This window comes from Danio rerio, chromosome 1 (assembly GCF_049306965.1).
Source record: "Danio rerio strain Tuebingen ecotype United States chromosome 1, GRCz12tu, whole genome shotgun sequence".
Lineage (NCBI taxonomy): Eukaryota > Metazoa > Chordata > Actinopteri > Cypriniformes > Danionidae > Danio > Danio rerio.
The window spans coordinates 48,474,148-48,490,000 of record NC_133176.1 but is presented as its reverse complement, the minus strand read 5'-3'; the positions used below and the strand labels follow the sequence as shown (position 1 = coordinate 48,490,000).

The following is a 15,853-nucleotide window of genomic DNA, read 5'->3' as shown; positions in this document are numbered from 1 at the left end:
ATCGCCGCTGGTCCAGAGAGATGGAGCAGGAGTGCGATGCGCTGGAATTTCCCTGCTTTGTTCTGGACTGTATGACATATTCTCCCATTTGAAAAACACATCATGTAAATAAATGGATGCGTGCACATGTATTACGGCAGTCGGCACACGCTGTCAGTGATGAAAAATACACAGAGCCAATGCCCACCTGAATTTCCGTCTCATTGCTGAAGCTGCTCCGGCGATCTTGCCATTTTAAAGATGATTCCTCACAAACCCAGTGGATTTTCCAAATCCTTTTTTCTATATACGAAGCCGCTGCACCACTATGATATGTCGCGAAACGAAAACAGCACCATATTGGATATATGGGATGTGGATGCTCATTTAGAGGAAAATATGAGTCGTCAGGGCGAGCTTCCTCAAGGAGAGCTGCGGTCGACGCCTACAAGAGCAAGCCCCGCCTACGTACCACCTACTACCTTGGCTGTGATTTTATCAAAACGTTGATGTAAATCGTATTAGTTGCTTTATTATAATAAAAAAGTCACATAAAGCAATCCATAATTTGTATCTGTGTTCCGTTCGTTTGACATACTCGTTCAAAAAGAACCACAGTGCTATGTCCTAACGTCAGCGGATCTCTGGTGATTGACACTAGTTCAACCAATAGGAAGACGAATTTGAGGAATAGCTATGATTGACAGCTCAGTCCACCACTCATGTGCTTTTCTTTTTCCTCAGCCACTGTAGGGTAGCGGGCAGGTGATGCTGCGGTGTTGATTGGTGTGACTGTTCAGACAATCTATCTTGTCCGATTTATCTTCTAATGATGGACGCTATTAACTTTATCATTACTACTATAATTTTTCCACAGATAGTATACAACGAACAAAATCATAGGTTTGTAAATTAATAATTTATTTTATCTAATGAAATGTAGTACATTTCAGGTCTAAAGACTCACTAACTGCTTGTTAAATGATTAGATAGTTTACAAGATTCTACAGGTAAACAGAGTCTTATATAAATATGTAAATGCAAAAATATTTCACCATTTTATTTACAAACAATTTTATCAGCGTTAACCACAAAAAAATATGGCGGAGTTTAAATATGATGACAAGTTTTACAAGTAATTTATTATAATACTGAAATAACATGTACAGTAATTTATTGTACCCAGAATATATTCAAGTATAATAATGACCCACTAACCTCTTGTTAAATTACTATTTAGTTTACAAGATTCGATAGGTGATAGGTATCTAATATAAACATGTAAATGCAAATAAATATTTCACATTTTTAATTACAAGCTATTTTATTAGCGTGAACAATTTAGTGGAAAATTAACACAAAAAATGTAAACAAATTTAAATATGGTGACAAGTTTTACAAGTAATTTACTGTTATATTAAAATAGCATGTAATGTATACTACCCAGCATTTAAAGCATAATATTCAAGTATAATAATGACCCATTAACATCTTGTTAAATTACTAGTTAGTTTACAAAATTGTACAGATAGTTAGATCATTAGTAAAACGTATCTAATATAAACATGTAAATACAATTTTTTACAAGATTCTATAGATGATAGGTATCTAATATAAACATGTAAATACAAATAAATATTTTGCATTTTTTATTACAAGCTATTTTATTAGCGTGAACAATTTAGTGGAAAATTTGCATGAAAAAATGTCGATGAATTTAAATATGGTGACAAGTTTTACAAGTTATTTATTATTATAATAAAATAGCATGGAATGTATACTACCCAGCATATATAAGCATAATATTTAAGTATAATAATGACCCAATCACTTCTTGTTAAATTACTAGAGTTTAGAAAATTTTACAGATAGTTAGATCATTAGTAAAACGTATGCAATATAAACATGTAAATAAATTTTTTTTTTGTTGTTATTTTATTTACAAACTATTTTATCAGCATTAACAAGTGGAACATTTGAACCAAAAATGTAGATGAATCTAAATATGGTCTCAAGTTTGATTCCCAGTGATGGGTTGCAGCTGGAAGGGCATTCGCTGCATTAAACGTGCTGGATAAGTTGGCGGTTCATTCCGCTGTGGCGACCCCAGATTAATAAAGGTACTAAGCCGAAAAGAAAATGAAAGAATAAATATCTGTTTAATAAATCTAATTTGTTAAAATGCACCCAAAATGTTACCTATATTTTCTGAGATATTGATAAAATGTTAATTTTTTTAATTGAGTGTACTCATTTATGCTGAACACTCCAATTCCCAATTATTTTAATGTCTTTTTTTGTTGCCTACTTAGTTTATGTAGTGTTTATTGTACTTTTATTGTATAAAACTGACTCTGATTTTAATGCTTTCACCATGAATACAAGCATACATTTATATACAATATATATATTTTAATCAGATTATATTTACTTATTTATTCAAATTATAATATATATTATAATAATATAATTTTATAATTAGATTATAATTATAATTTTATATTTATATATTTTCAAATCAATTTATTTCGCACTTTTTATCACAATTAAACCAAAAATCTGAATGCATGTAGTGACATCGTGTGGACATTTATGAGTATGAATATTGGCGACAGTTGCTTGAACCGCCCACCACGTCGACGCGCTCTTTTTGTTACCCAACCACACGCACGTACTGCTTCACAGCCATGATTGGCGTCATACACATCCAATGGATGAGCTCGGTTTTTATATCCGGGAAGCGCTGTAAACTTAAGGCCTAAGCACACGATTCTCCAGTGCCGACGTTCAGTACCAACATTAAAAGGTAAATTTTGCTTTATTTTATACAACTCTTAACTGTAATTTCTTAATTATGCCATAATGAATGTCACACACTTTTTGATTGTACCTTATATTAGAGGCCTTTTAGTTATACATGTAGTAATATAGAAGAACAGTTGAGATGGACACCTCGCGTTTGTCTACGTTCACCGCTCAGCCTGTGAGCCTCAAAGCCCAAACACGAGACAGAAACCGACAATCGCCAAATAGCTTCGTATTTCACGACTTCGGGTGTTTTAAAATACGTCGTGGTCTTAGATGGTACATACACATTTTGAGAAAAGGCCAATTGCGCCATTTATTGAATCCACAGGGATGAGTTGTATGAGAAAGCGAATGGCGCCTCTATTGTCTGCACGCTGAGCGGCGCTCGGTCATCGGGTTAACGTTGGTTTTTATTTAGCAGATTTGGACTTTCTCTTTAATTTAATTTCAGAAAAGTGTTAATTTTAAATTCTGAACAGGGTAATCATATTAACGTTTGCAACCAATGACTGCTATCGATCAAAGTACAGCGTCTCTCACAGTCAATTAAATGGTGCCAATGTTTTGAAGTCATGCCTAAATGCGATTTTAGACCCACATTTTTAAGTAATTATTATTGTAGTAATTCACATAGAGAGCGTTAAAATGAACGAATGTGCGAATATAAATGCAACTTTACCCCAGTCAGTCAATCGGCTAAATTGGAGCAGAATTTGCAACATATCGTAACTTTTATTATGGCATTGGAGGTGTTTGCCCTTCAAAAATTCATCTTTATCATCACATAGTTATGATTTATCAGTAATAACGACGTGTGCTCTAATTTAAAGTGTATTTTGTTGGGTTTAATAATGCTGCATAATACCTGTTGATGTAGTTTATGTTGTTTCAGAACTGAAAGCAGAGTATTTGTTCAGTGGGGGGTTGTTTTTGCGCTCATTTATGAACTGTTTTTTTCTACCGGTCTTAAAGCAAGAGTGGTTACAAAATATAAGTCTTTAAGGCTCTAATTCATTAAGCTGTGGATTTAATATTGCATTGGAAAAAGATACAAAGATACAGGTCAAACTGGGTTGAGATGCAAAAAGAAGTCTTGTTTACTGAGAAATTGATCAGATGTGTGTTTGTCCTAAACACAAGCTCTAATATGTCAGTAAGGTATAAAACTTAATTTCATAGATTTTTTTTCCCTTACCATAGTGTCAGATTTTTTTCTTGCTTTAATTGTACTCATTTGATGATAATCTATGTCACCGAAAACTCCACTTGTGTCATATTGGTTTTCATTGATATGTATCCTGCTGATTTAAAGGGATATTTCATCCAGAAATGAAATCCTGTCATTATTTACTCGTGCCTTACTAGTTTCAAAACCATATGAGTTTTTTTCATTTGTTGAAAATGAGAAAATAGCAAAATATTAAAAACCTGTAACCATTGACTTCCATAGTATTCATTGTTTCCACTGCATGTTAGTGGTTATAGATTTTCTAATTTAAAATATCTTATTGTGTGTATTTTGTAACCAATCGAGGGTGAGTAAATTACATTTTTGGGTGAGCTATCCCTTAAGGACTGTTTAGACCTTTGCTCTAGCAAACAAATTCTGATGAAGAACATCTCTTTTGTCCAATGTGATCACAAGGTGCTGCAAGAGCTTTAATGTAGTGTTCTATCTATTTTGTTGTAAGCCTTAATTGTGACTAACAACAACTAAGCTGTATGTTGAATCTTTGGAGTGTTGCAGATTCAACTCTGTGTCTGCCCCCTTTAACTTACTATTTAGACATAACAATGATGTTGGATGTCATTTGTTATTCCTTTAAGTCTTAAATTTACCATCATAAATTCTGCAGAAATGCATGTATTCTTAATTGATATTCCTGTCTTAACGCTGTCATTTATTTTTTGAAGTTACCATGGCCGAGAACGATGTTGAAAATGAGCTGTTGGACTATGAGGAAGATGAGGAGCCACAGCCCACTGTAGACAGCGGAGCCACCACTGGCAAGAAGGAGGTTAAAGGGTCTTACGTGTCCATCCACAGCTCCGGATTCCGAGATTTCCTCCTGAAACCAGAGTTGCTCCGCGCTATCGTTGACTGTGGCTTTGAACATCCTTCTGAGGGTAAGAATATATATTTCGTTTCGTTGTTTTTGTAGTTTAAGCTAGAAAATATGTTCTTTCAGTTTTACACAGATATATTGTAGTATAGAGCTGGACATAAATTAATCACATCCTAAATAAAAGTTTTGTAAGTGTACTGTCGCTGTGTATATACATACATGCATGCATATATTTGACAATGTTTGTTAATATTAAAATATAAATTCTACATGTATGTGATACAATATAAATGTAAATATTTTGGTAACAAATTATTTTGAATAATTATACAACCCCAAGTCGAAACAAACTTTTCTTTTGGGGTGTGATTAATCTTTCCCAGCACTAATGTTTTGAGATTGATATATTTACATGTATTAAGCCACTACATGATATGGGCATTATATGCCTCTTAAGACTAGAAGTAAACGCACTTCAAATATTTGGGCTAATATTTGAAGTTTGCATATGGTAGTAACTTGGTATACTAACAATCAGTAATCAAAAAATGTTAAATCTCTCTTAAATTAATACATCTCATCATTTAACATATAGTTAATAGTTTTGTGGCAGAGGCGGATTATCTGCAAAATATATACAGCTGATGTAAGGAGGAAAGTGAGTAAAGTGTTCAAGGTTTATTAAAAACTCTGTTACTCTGCATGGAATAGGGCATCACTTCCAGCATGGACTGCATTATCAGATCCTAGATTATCTGAAATGGGTTAGCCCATCATAAGTCATGGGTGTCCAAACTCGGTCCTGGGGGGCCGGTGTCCTGCATAGTTTAGCTCCAACTTCCTTTAACACACCTGCCTGGAAGTTTCTAGTATACCTAGAAAAAGCTTGATTAGGTGGTTCAGGTGTGTTTAATTGGGGTTTTAACTAAAATATGCAGGCCACTGGCCCACCAGGACCAAGTTTGGACACCCGTCTTAAGTCCATCGAAATAATGTAAATATACTGACCTTTTGTCTTTGTTACATATATGTAAAACCAATCATGTGGGCTAAAAACAAAATGCTGCAAGTGTTATTGTTGATGTTTTGTGTTTTCTCCTCTCAGTCCAGCATGAGTGCATCCCACAAGCCATCCTGGGCATGGACATCCTGTGCCAGGCAAAGTCTGGAATGGGAAAGACTGCCGTGTTTGTGCTTGCCACACTGCAACAGATCGAGCCTGTGGATGGACAGGTGTGTTAATTACACTAAATCTTGCATGTTTAAAACATCTCCAAGTTTATAAAACTAATTGTATTTCCCAACAGATAAATATTTTGTCATGGTTAATATCTTAATTTATCTAAGTGTGGCTAGACTGAAATTGGGTCTCAACTATTCACAATTCATGTTAATTACGTATGTGCTGCTGTTTTTCCATTCTAGTATAGTTTTAGCCGTAAATAGAAATGCTTATTTGCCATTTTGTGATTCTCTTCAGGTTTCTGTGTTGGTTATGTGCCACACACGAGAACTGGCCTTCCAGATCAGTAAAGAGTACGAGCGCTTCTCCAAGTACATGTCCAGTGTAAAGTGTGCCGTCTTTTTCGGTGGCATGTCTATAAAGAAGGATGAAGACGTGTTGAAGAAGAACTGCCCACACATTGTTGTGGGAACGCCAGGGAGGATTCTTGCCCTCAGTCGCAACAAGACCTTGACCCTCAAAAACGTCAAACACTTTGTTTTGGACGAATGTGACAAGATGCTGGAGCAGTTGGGTATGTGTTTGGTTTTTATTTTTTTATCGACTGCTTTATGGAGGTGTCTGGATGCTTTCTTGTTCAGCTGACTGTGTGTGATTTTGCGTGTTAGATATGAGACGGGATGTCCAGGATATCTTCAGACTGACCCCTCACGAGAAGCAGTGCATGATGTTCAGTGCTACATTAAGCAAAGAGATCAGACCGGTCTGTCGCAAATTCATGCAAGATGTAAGTCTTTTCTTTCTGATTGTAGTTTTAATTAGGGACGTTCAGTTTTATCTGTAGCTATACCCCCTGTAGGGATTTGGATTTAATTGAAATGCAGTTTTGAATTTGCTCTCCAATAATTATGAAAACATAATAATTGAGATCAAAGGATTATTGTGCTACATTCTGCCCCTTTTCAGCAGTGTCATTTTGCTTTTCTCCCTCAACAAAGCCCAATCTCATGTGTATAATCATGTAATGTGGCTAATTTAAGTGTTTTATATTTGTTCATGTTTTTAAAAGTGTGAATTCATGTGAGACTACATGGCAGGTGAGGCAGCAAAACGGGTTATCTCCTTGAAAGTGACTGAATGTTTAATTCCTCCTGACGACCAGAAACCTACTAATAATCTCTGTATAAACGAAACATGGCAAAGGGTATGGGACAACTGCATACATAATAAATTACATGAAATTACCCTAAAAATAAATGAGAGACACTTTGCAAATTTTAATTTTGAAATCAGGCATGAACAAACTGTCTATACTAGATTGATAGGTTGATTTATTTGTATATACTGATTAATGAAGCACCACCTAAATGTAATTACTGCCAAGCTGCTCTTACCACGAAACCTATTTTGTTGGAATGTGGAAGTTTGAATACCATTAGACACAATTTTTATAGGCTAGTTTAAATAAATAAAATATTTTAATAGCCTATATAAATCAATATAGTTTTATAAATATAAATATATAATATATAAATAAATAGAATTTTTAAATTAACTAAATAGGTTGTTTTCTGAAAATATGCGTGTATGCGTTTTTCATTCTATCGATTTCAACACAAATAAGACAAGTATATTCTGTGAATTTGAAGGAGCAGTCAATGCATGCACTAAAAGAAATAGTCTATAGGCCCCTTTACAACTTAAATAGGTTTTTAATAACGGATATAAAAGATAAATAGATATTTTGTGAAAGAGAGAGAGAATCTTGTGGGAATGCCATAACAAAGGAGTTTCAAATGATCAACGATCGCAACATGTTTTATTCGAGAACATTTGAGCTGGTTTCAGAGTTCTTTAATTTTTTTCTTCAGTTGTTACGTTTTTACAAATCGCTTTATTTAGCTTGTTTGTTAATTAAATCCAGTTTTGTTATTTAGCCTATTATTTTTATGCAACAAAGTTGCAAACTAATTTGTTATGAGATGTGGCTGTGCCCTGACGTGAACTGCTGCTGCTGAGACAGAGGAGAGAGCGCAAGAGAGCATTCGAAATAATTTATTTTTGTCCGAAGTGCTGGTCAAGTGATATTGATGTAAGCAGCAGAAGCTGTCATATTATTCATAGTTCATTTATTATTAATGATGATGTTTAAAATAATAATACTATTCACTTTATTCAAGAGTTCACTTAAAACATGCAATAGGTCTACATTAATGCTAAATATCATCTTTAAAATCATAGTTTTCAGCTCTTGGCGATACTTTTGCCTATCGTTGATACATGATACTATTGTCTATCGGTGCTTTAGTACTGTTGAGTACATGTGCTCAGAGATTGAGCAAAACACGGGCCTGTAAAGCCATTTTCTAGCTCAATTTTAACACTTAAATGGCCAAATGCATGCAAAATTGTGTAAAAATGCGGCACTTAATGATTATTTACATAAACCCTCATTTGTTCTGTAAAAATGAAATGACAATGCAATTAAGTGGATCTTAAAATGACAAATTTAAAAATCTCTTCTCAATTAATTTTGTAGGATTAATTAAATAAAATTAGGTTAGATTTTTACAATGAAGACTATGCAGTTTTTTTTCACTGGATTAATTTAACTTAATTATAATTAACTTGAAGTACAGTTTATTTATTTCAATTTCTTGAGGACTTCGTTTTTTGCATTGAGATTTGTGACATTGAAATTATCATGGCAATCTTGTTTAAGGAATGTATATGGATATCACAATATGTATATCAAATATTACCATCTTTAAATGAATCGCTCATTAAGATTTTGGTCATATGGTCCACTTTATTATGTGGGATTTACAATATTGACCAAAATAATCGTGTTGATGATTTACTCAATTTTCTCACTCATCCCTAATCTAAAATATCTTTTCTTTCTGTTTTCTTGCAGCCAATGGAGGTATTTGTTGATGACGAAACTAAGCTTACCCTGCATGGTCTTCAGCAGTACTATGTCAAACTGAAGGACAGCGAGAAGAACCGCAAATTGTTTGACCTGCTCGATGTTCTGGAGTTTAACCAGGTGACTGTCGTGTCATTAGATTTTATGGTTGGAGACTCTGAATCTAAGAGCTTGTTAACTTAAATAGTTTGTTTGGGTGCATTAGGTGGTGATATTCGTCAAGTCTGTTCCACGCTGCGTGGCTCTGTCTCAGTTGCTGGTTGAACAGAATTTCCCTGCCATTGCGATCCACAGAGGAATGACTCAGGAAGAAAGGTAAGGCAGTTGGATGAAAAAAGGGTCAGTGTGAGCACATTTCAAGAAAATCAAGCTGTTGCTCCATCAAATTTAACAAAAGGAAATAATAAGCTAACATAAATCTGCACACTCCCACTATATTTCTCTTAAAAACATTTAAGACAATCAGACTATGTAGGCAATAGTGGAAGTGAGCAGATTTAGTTTATTAAGGTAATTGTTCATCACATGATCTTGAAAAGGTTGGCCGAGAAATGCAAATTCTCCTTCTCTGTCTTGCAGGTTATCTCGATATCAGCAGTTTAAAGACTTTCAGCGGCGGATTCTGGTGGCTACGAATCTGTTTGGTCGAGGGATGGATATTGAGCGTGTTAATATTGTCTTCAACTATGACATGCCTGAGGATTCAGACACATACCTTCACAGGGTATATATGCATGATGCGTGTGGCATTTTTACCTTTCATTAAACTTGAGAATTGCTCAAAGTTGTTGAACGTTTCCATTTTCCTTTGTTCATTCAGGTTGCTCGTGCTGGCAGGTTTGGCACAAAAGGTTTGGCCGTCACCTTTGTGTCAGATGAGACCGATGCGAAGATCCTGAATGATGTGCAGGACCGCTTTGAAGTCAACGTGGCCGAGTTGCCTGAGGAAATCGACATCTCCACCTACAGTAAGAAATTGATTAAACACTCAAGCTCTCTAAATATGTTGATTTTATGTTTGTTTAATTGATTATTTCCACTGAGAAGGACAGTAACAACCGACTAAAAACAGATCTGCTGTTAAAAACTAAGCTCCCAATCAATTCAAGAGAGAATAGCGATGCATTTTGATAGTCACAGAAAGTTTCTCCAAAATGTCAATAGTACAATAGCAAGGAACTGCTAAACGTATACTTTTGGAAAGCTCTACTTTTAAAGGTTGTCTATTATGCTCCTGCTTACAACATATAAAAAGTCTCTGATGCCCCTGGAGTGTTTGTGAAGTTTCAGCTCAAAATACCCAACACGATCTCACAGAAATTTGTAACATTTCGATTTTGGGTGCACTTACACTGTTACTCGAACCATGCCTGGGCGCATTCCATGGTTCGTTTGACAAGTGTGGGTGCTCCGAATTGGGCCCAGGCATGGTATAGTTGGCCGGCCCTGGCCCAGTTTGCTTGGGCTTTGGTGCGGTATCTTGTGGTATTTTATCGCAATACGCTTGTAGTGTGAGTTCAAAGTGTGCCAGAGCTGAAAACTGAAGTTGCAACATCACTTTTAAGGGTCTGTTTTATTTTTGATTTTATTAATCATTCTTACTGTTCAATGAACATGAACTGTCGTAGTTTAATAAAGACGCAAGTCCCTTGCTGCACCTTTAGCAAACCACCTTATAGGTGCAGCACGATGATTTCATACGATCACATTCATAAAATTTGCTTATCACCCAATGACGGTCGGGTTTAGGGGTGGAGTTAAGTGCCACAACTCCCATTAGCCACTAAACTGACAAAATGTAAAATAGTCACAAATAATATTTTATAGTTTTTTGAAACTGCTGTTTTAGAACTCTTTAAAGTTTTAGGCAATGATCCAAGGCAGTTTTAGAATACAGCCTTAGAATAATTTTCTACCCGACCTGACCTTTCCCACTAAATTTATATCTGGTTTCCAAATTCTCACGTTTAAATTGGGCACAACTAAAAGAGAGAGATGACAGATAAAACTAGGTTGTGCCATTATTGTTGGCTAAATGTCAGTTTTGTTTGCCCCTTTGTTATGAGACATGAGTGCCACCTTAAACCTAAGGTTCCAATCTGTGACTGCTATAGAGTAAAACCTTAACACATCATACAAAGGATCATTTTTAGTCATGCGTTCATCATGTCTAACAGTTGTGAGCACTGGCTGTACCGGTGCTCAATAAGAATTAGGAAATCACACAAGCTGTTCCGAAATAACGTCGGGACTCTGGAACACTATGTTGTTACCCTGCCCGCTCCTGTTCAAATTACCCCGGGGTTACCGACCACTACTACATTTAATTCGGTAATTTATTTCTGCGCTGCAAGAAGTTTGGTTAATGCATTTTTTCCCCCCATATGTCGTGCGGTATCAAATTTCATTAAAACAGCACTCTACCAGCAGTTTATATTTGCATCCATCTCGTTTGTCACGGGGGGCATGCATGAAATGTTCCTGAATGAAAGGAACGTTCATAAAGACGTCCATGTAAGCGTAGTCAGTGTTTCTTAACTACGTTCCTTGAGGACCACACCAACACTGCATGTTTTGGATGTCTCCTTTGTCTGTCACACCCATTACAGGTCATTCAGTCTAGCTAATGAGCTGAAGATCTGAAACGGTGTGTTTGGTTAAGAAGACAGGGAAAATGTGTAGAGATGGTGGTCCCCCGGGAACGTGGTTGAGAAACACAGTGTTAAGATCTATTTTTGAAATAACTTTTAATGACAAAGCATATTTTTACATTGTTATTATTTATTTGTTTATTTTTTTACATAGCTACTGATTTTCTCCTAAGAGCTTCTCTCTTTGTCTCTCTGCAGTCGAGCAGTCCAGATGAGCAGTGTGTGCTGAAGTGATGGTGGCTGTTGTCCAGCTCTCCCAATCGGTGTCTCAGTGTAGTTTCTGTGACCGCGGAAGAGCCAACCGCCTGTTTTATTTTCATATGATCATGCCCAAAAAGCCTCCTCTCTGTTTTTGTGTACTTCTTATTTTATTGTTCCAGGGGATTGGTGGGGAGTCATTTTTTACTTCTGTTAATTGTGGTTGTTTGTTGGTTTGAGAATTAAAAACATTTTATACTACTCAAGTTGTCCGTCTGATATTTAAAACTATTATAAGAACTAAATGTCAGGTTTTAACATTAAAATATCGGTTTTATAAATTAATTTTTATTTTTTATTTTATTTAGTTGACAGAACATTTCCCAGCAAACAATTTTGTGTTTCATAGACGTCTGATATACATCTAAACATAGACAGCTTATAGACAGCATAGACAGAAAACAAGGCTAAACTTGGGCTGTCAGTTAAAATCTAATAGACATCTAAGAATAGCCAAAAACTAGACTAGCCGTCAGTATGACGTCAATCTCCTTATAAGTGCTGGAAGTTTAAGATAAATTGACAAAAACACTCACAGGCCTAATATATATATATATATATATAAGCTGGTCTGCATTTCTTATTTTGGCCGATTTAAACAATTATAAACAACATAAAACAGACATTTTGGTGTTCTGATAGTGATTTCTATGTAGAAGAAACACTTTTTGCCCACCGTCTGGATTTTGCACATCATCAGTGATGTCAACCTATATTATATTCACATATAAAGTAATAATAATAAAAACTTTTTTAGTATATATATATATATATATATATATATATATATATATATATATATATATATATATATATATATATATATACTAAAAAAATAATTTGAATGAAAAGTGTTGGTTAACTCTTGCAGTAGATGTCAGCAATTATGATTTACAGTAACCATGACTACATTTTTTTAGAAAAGTAATTTGACCAATTAAATGTGATCAATAATTAGATCAATCACTACACTGTGATTATAACATTATATTTAGTAATGGAGAGTTTAGGCTTTAGGACACAGGTGTCAAACTCGGTTCCAAAAGGGCCGCAGCTCTGCACATTGAAGTTTCAACCCTAATTAAACACACCCGATCAAACTAATTGAGTCCTTCTTCAGGCTTGTTTTAAAACCTACAGGTAAGTGTGTTGGAGCAGGGTTGGAACTAAACTGTGCAGGGCTTCGGCCCTCCAGGAATTGAGTTTGACACCCCTGCTTTAGGACATGTCTGGCTGGGGTGTCTACAAGAACAGTCCAGAAATCCAGTGCCGTAAACGTTTATTCATCCATAACTCAAGTAAAACAGAAAATGTGACATGAACGAAAGAGGTAGGCAAGTCTGTACACGAGTATGAGGTTTGTGCGGTTCTAAACAAAAGAGAAGCACAAACAAACAATCAGATCAAATAAATCAGACATATGTACTATTAGAAACATGACGCACGGTGAAGCAGCTCCTGGGTTACTCAGTCTATTGTGCGAGAATGCACACCTTTATAAATCAACGCTAATTATTAGGCTACGTGACTGAAACGACCAACTGGAAAGGAAGCTTAAACGGGTTCATGAGCAGATGATTACTAAGAAACAAATATTGAAATCAACTTGGAGCAATAACAAGCTACCTCAAAGTAAACTTCTTTACATAAATTTCATAAATAATATAGCAAAAATAAATATGGGTCCCTGAATAGATAACTGTATTCCCGTTTTTTTGATTTTTACTTGCCCCAGACATTCGGGAGGGTGTAGTAACGTTACAAAATATGCTTTTAATATTTAGTATAATATGACATCAATAAAAAGGTATAACGTGATAATCTGGTTATACGTTTTGGCGCAAGATGGCGCCAATTACCTGTTTATTTAGATTGCAGCCTTTAAAGGCCTATTCATTTATAATTAGTTTTATTTTACTAATTACCTGATATGTTTTTATGTATTATTAATATATTAATTCTTATTTGTTTCTTTTACATTGTATGTGCTTTTTCTAGTCACTACTTTCCCAGTAGTGTACAGTAGTAATCTCCTCTAGAAAACAAATCAAGTCACTTTTCTTGTCACATCATCAGCAGCAGCATGTGTACTATGAAGATTAAAAGGCTGTGACGCTGGCTTCAGTCGAAATACAACAAGGGGGGGGTGTACTGGGTGTACACCCTCCTCACTTTTAGATAAAGACCAGTTAGAAACAGGTAATTAAAAGTTTTTTAAAACAGGTAATTAATACGTTTTTAAATCAAATCTGAAAAATGGCCTGCTAGTTTTGCTTATATAGTATACCTCCAATATATAAATAGACATCAACCTTTCTAATTTATACTTTATATATTGTGTCTTTGAATATGATACAGGGAAACACCCATACACATTCACACACACACACACACACACACACACACACACACACACACATTCAAACACTACAGCCAATTTAGTTTATTCAACTCACCTATATCGCATGGTTTTGGACTGTGGGGGAAACCGGAGCACCCCGAGGAAACCCACGTGAACTGAATCCACACAGAAGCGGCAACTGGCCCAGCTAAGACTTGAAACAGCAACTTTCTTGCTGTTAAGCAACAGTGCTAACCAGTGAGCCACCGTGTCGGCCTGATACATGATTTTATATCATTGTATATGTATATTATATATTGATTGATTATATATTGAATATGATTACGACTTGCATTCCAAACACAAGATAATAATTACACATTGAGTGTTACCATCAGTTGTGCTTTTCTCAGAGTGAAAAAACAAACAAACCACAAAATATATTGGTGTGTGTGTGTGTGTGTGTGTGTGTGTATGTATATATAGTGTTGAAGTCAGAATTATTAGCCCCCCTTTGAATTTCTTTTATATATATTTCCCAAATGATGTTTAACAGAGCAAGGAAATTATCACCGTATATCTGGTAATATTTTTTCTTCTGGAGAAAGTCTTATTTGTTTTATTTCAGCTAGAAGAAAAGCATTTTTCAATTTTTTAAAAAACATTTTAAGATCAAAATTATTAGTCCCTTTAAGCTATTTTTTAATAGTCTACAGAACAAACTATCATTATACAATAACTAATAACCTAATCTGCCGAGTTAACCTAATTAATCTAGTTAAGCCTTTAAATAACACTTTAAGCTGTATAGAAGTGTCTTGAAAAATATCTAGTAAAAGTTATTTACTCTCATCAAGGCAAAGATAAAATGAATCAGTAATTAGAATTTAGTTATTAAAACTATTATATTTAGAAATGTGTTAAAAAACGTCTCTCCGTTGAACATAAAATTAGGGAAAAAAATAAACAAGGGGGGCTAATAATTCAGGATGGCTAATAATTCTGACTTCCACTGTATATGCGGAGCAAAAGCAAACAAAAATAGAATTAATAAATCTTTAAAATAAAGCATTTAACCTGTATCGTGATTATGGTTAATATTATAACTTTCATTATTATGTAACTTGCTGTTTTAAAAGTTGAAACTAAAGTAAACAATGTTTTCAGGTATGTGCTTATTTGTGAATTTAAATATTTTTTTTTCCCTTTCAGGAAACCAGTTTAAAATATTGTTCAGTCATTTGATCACCTGTCACGAGTCGATCAATCTTTACCAAATGAATGTATCTTCCAAATCACACATATCTGACTAGTAATAGTGAGTAACAAATCACAGATCATCCATGTGACAAAAAAAAAAAAAAAACTCCCTATATAAAAAAATCTATTTTAAAAAATCATGTCCCATCTCAACTGTGTGCTTCAATATTCAAATGAGTCAACACATTTAAAAGAACGTATCATGTGATTCTTGTATTTTTTTCAGTTACATCTCTCAACAGAAACAATCCAGACTTTACACACTGAACAATGCAGCCCTAATTACTTGTGTACTGATAAGTGTGAGTGTGTGTGTTTCATGTATAGATTCATCAAATAAACAATTCATTTAATTAAATTGTTATGAAAATATACCCT

General features: G+C 34.7%; 2 protein-coding genes across 6 annotated transcripts in view; one reads left to right on the top strand and one right to left on the bottom strand.

Annotated features, from left to right (window-relative positions):
- Positions 1-428, bottom strand: part of evi5l (ecotropic viral integration site 5 like) — an 86,374-nt gene extending 85,946 nt beyond the window's left edge. For all 4 annotated transcript variants that reach the window (XM_009293538.5, XM_021477008.3, XM_009293540.5 and 1 more), the window contains exon 1: positions 188-428. The gene's annotated coding sequence lies outside the window, so the exon portion shown is untranslated. The remainder of the gene's footprint in view (positions 1-187) is intronic.
- A 2,282-nt stretch (positions 429-2,710) lies between these two features.
- Positions 2,711-12,075, top strand: ddx39aa (DEAD (Asp-Glu-Ala-Asp) box polypeptide 39Aa). 2 transcript variants are annotated; one of them, NM_001328342.1, is made up of 10 exons: positions 2,711-2,785; positions 4,702-4,914; positions 5,959-6,086; positions 6,334-6,610; positions 6,705-6,823; positions 8,954-9,085; positions 9,171-9,280; positions 9,545-9,689; positions 9,786-9,933; positions 11,815-12,075. In NM_001328342.1, the coding sequence occupies exons 2-10, from the start codon at positions 4,707-4,709 to the stop codon at positions 11,829-11,831; spliced, it is 1,284 nt and encodes a 427-aa protein (NP_001315271.1). In that variant the 5' UTR covers positions 2,711-2,785; positions 4,702-4,706; the 3' UTR covers positions 11,832-12,075. The 2 variants fall into 2 exon arrangements, with proteins under 2 accessions (NP_001315271.1, XP_073771409.1); XM_073915308.1 differs by having other exon boundaries at positions 2,715-2,785; positions 5,959-6,146; positions 6,290-6,610.
- Positions 12,076-15,853: the final 3,778 nt, after the last annotated feature.

What these genes read in the sequence shown, in the direction of transcription:
- ddx39aa (NM_001328342.1), top strand. Translation starts at nt 4,707, where the DNA reads ATGGCCGAGAACGATGTTGAAAATGAGCTGTTGGACTATGAGGAAGAT. An exon ending in CTTTGAACATCCTTCTGAGG is followed by an intron (nt 4,915 to 5,958) that starts GTAAGAATATAT and finishes TTCTCCTCTCAG; the next exon opens with TCCAGCATGAGTGCATCCCA. An exon ending in ATGTTCTGGAGTTTAACCAG is followed by an intron (nt 9,086 to 9,170) that starts GTGACTGTCGTG and finishes TGGGTGCATTAG; the next exon opens with GTGGTGATATTCGTCAAGTC.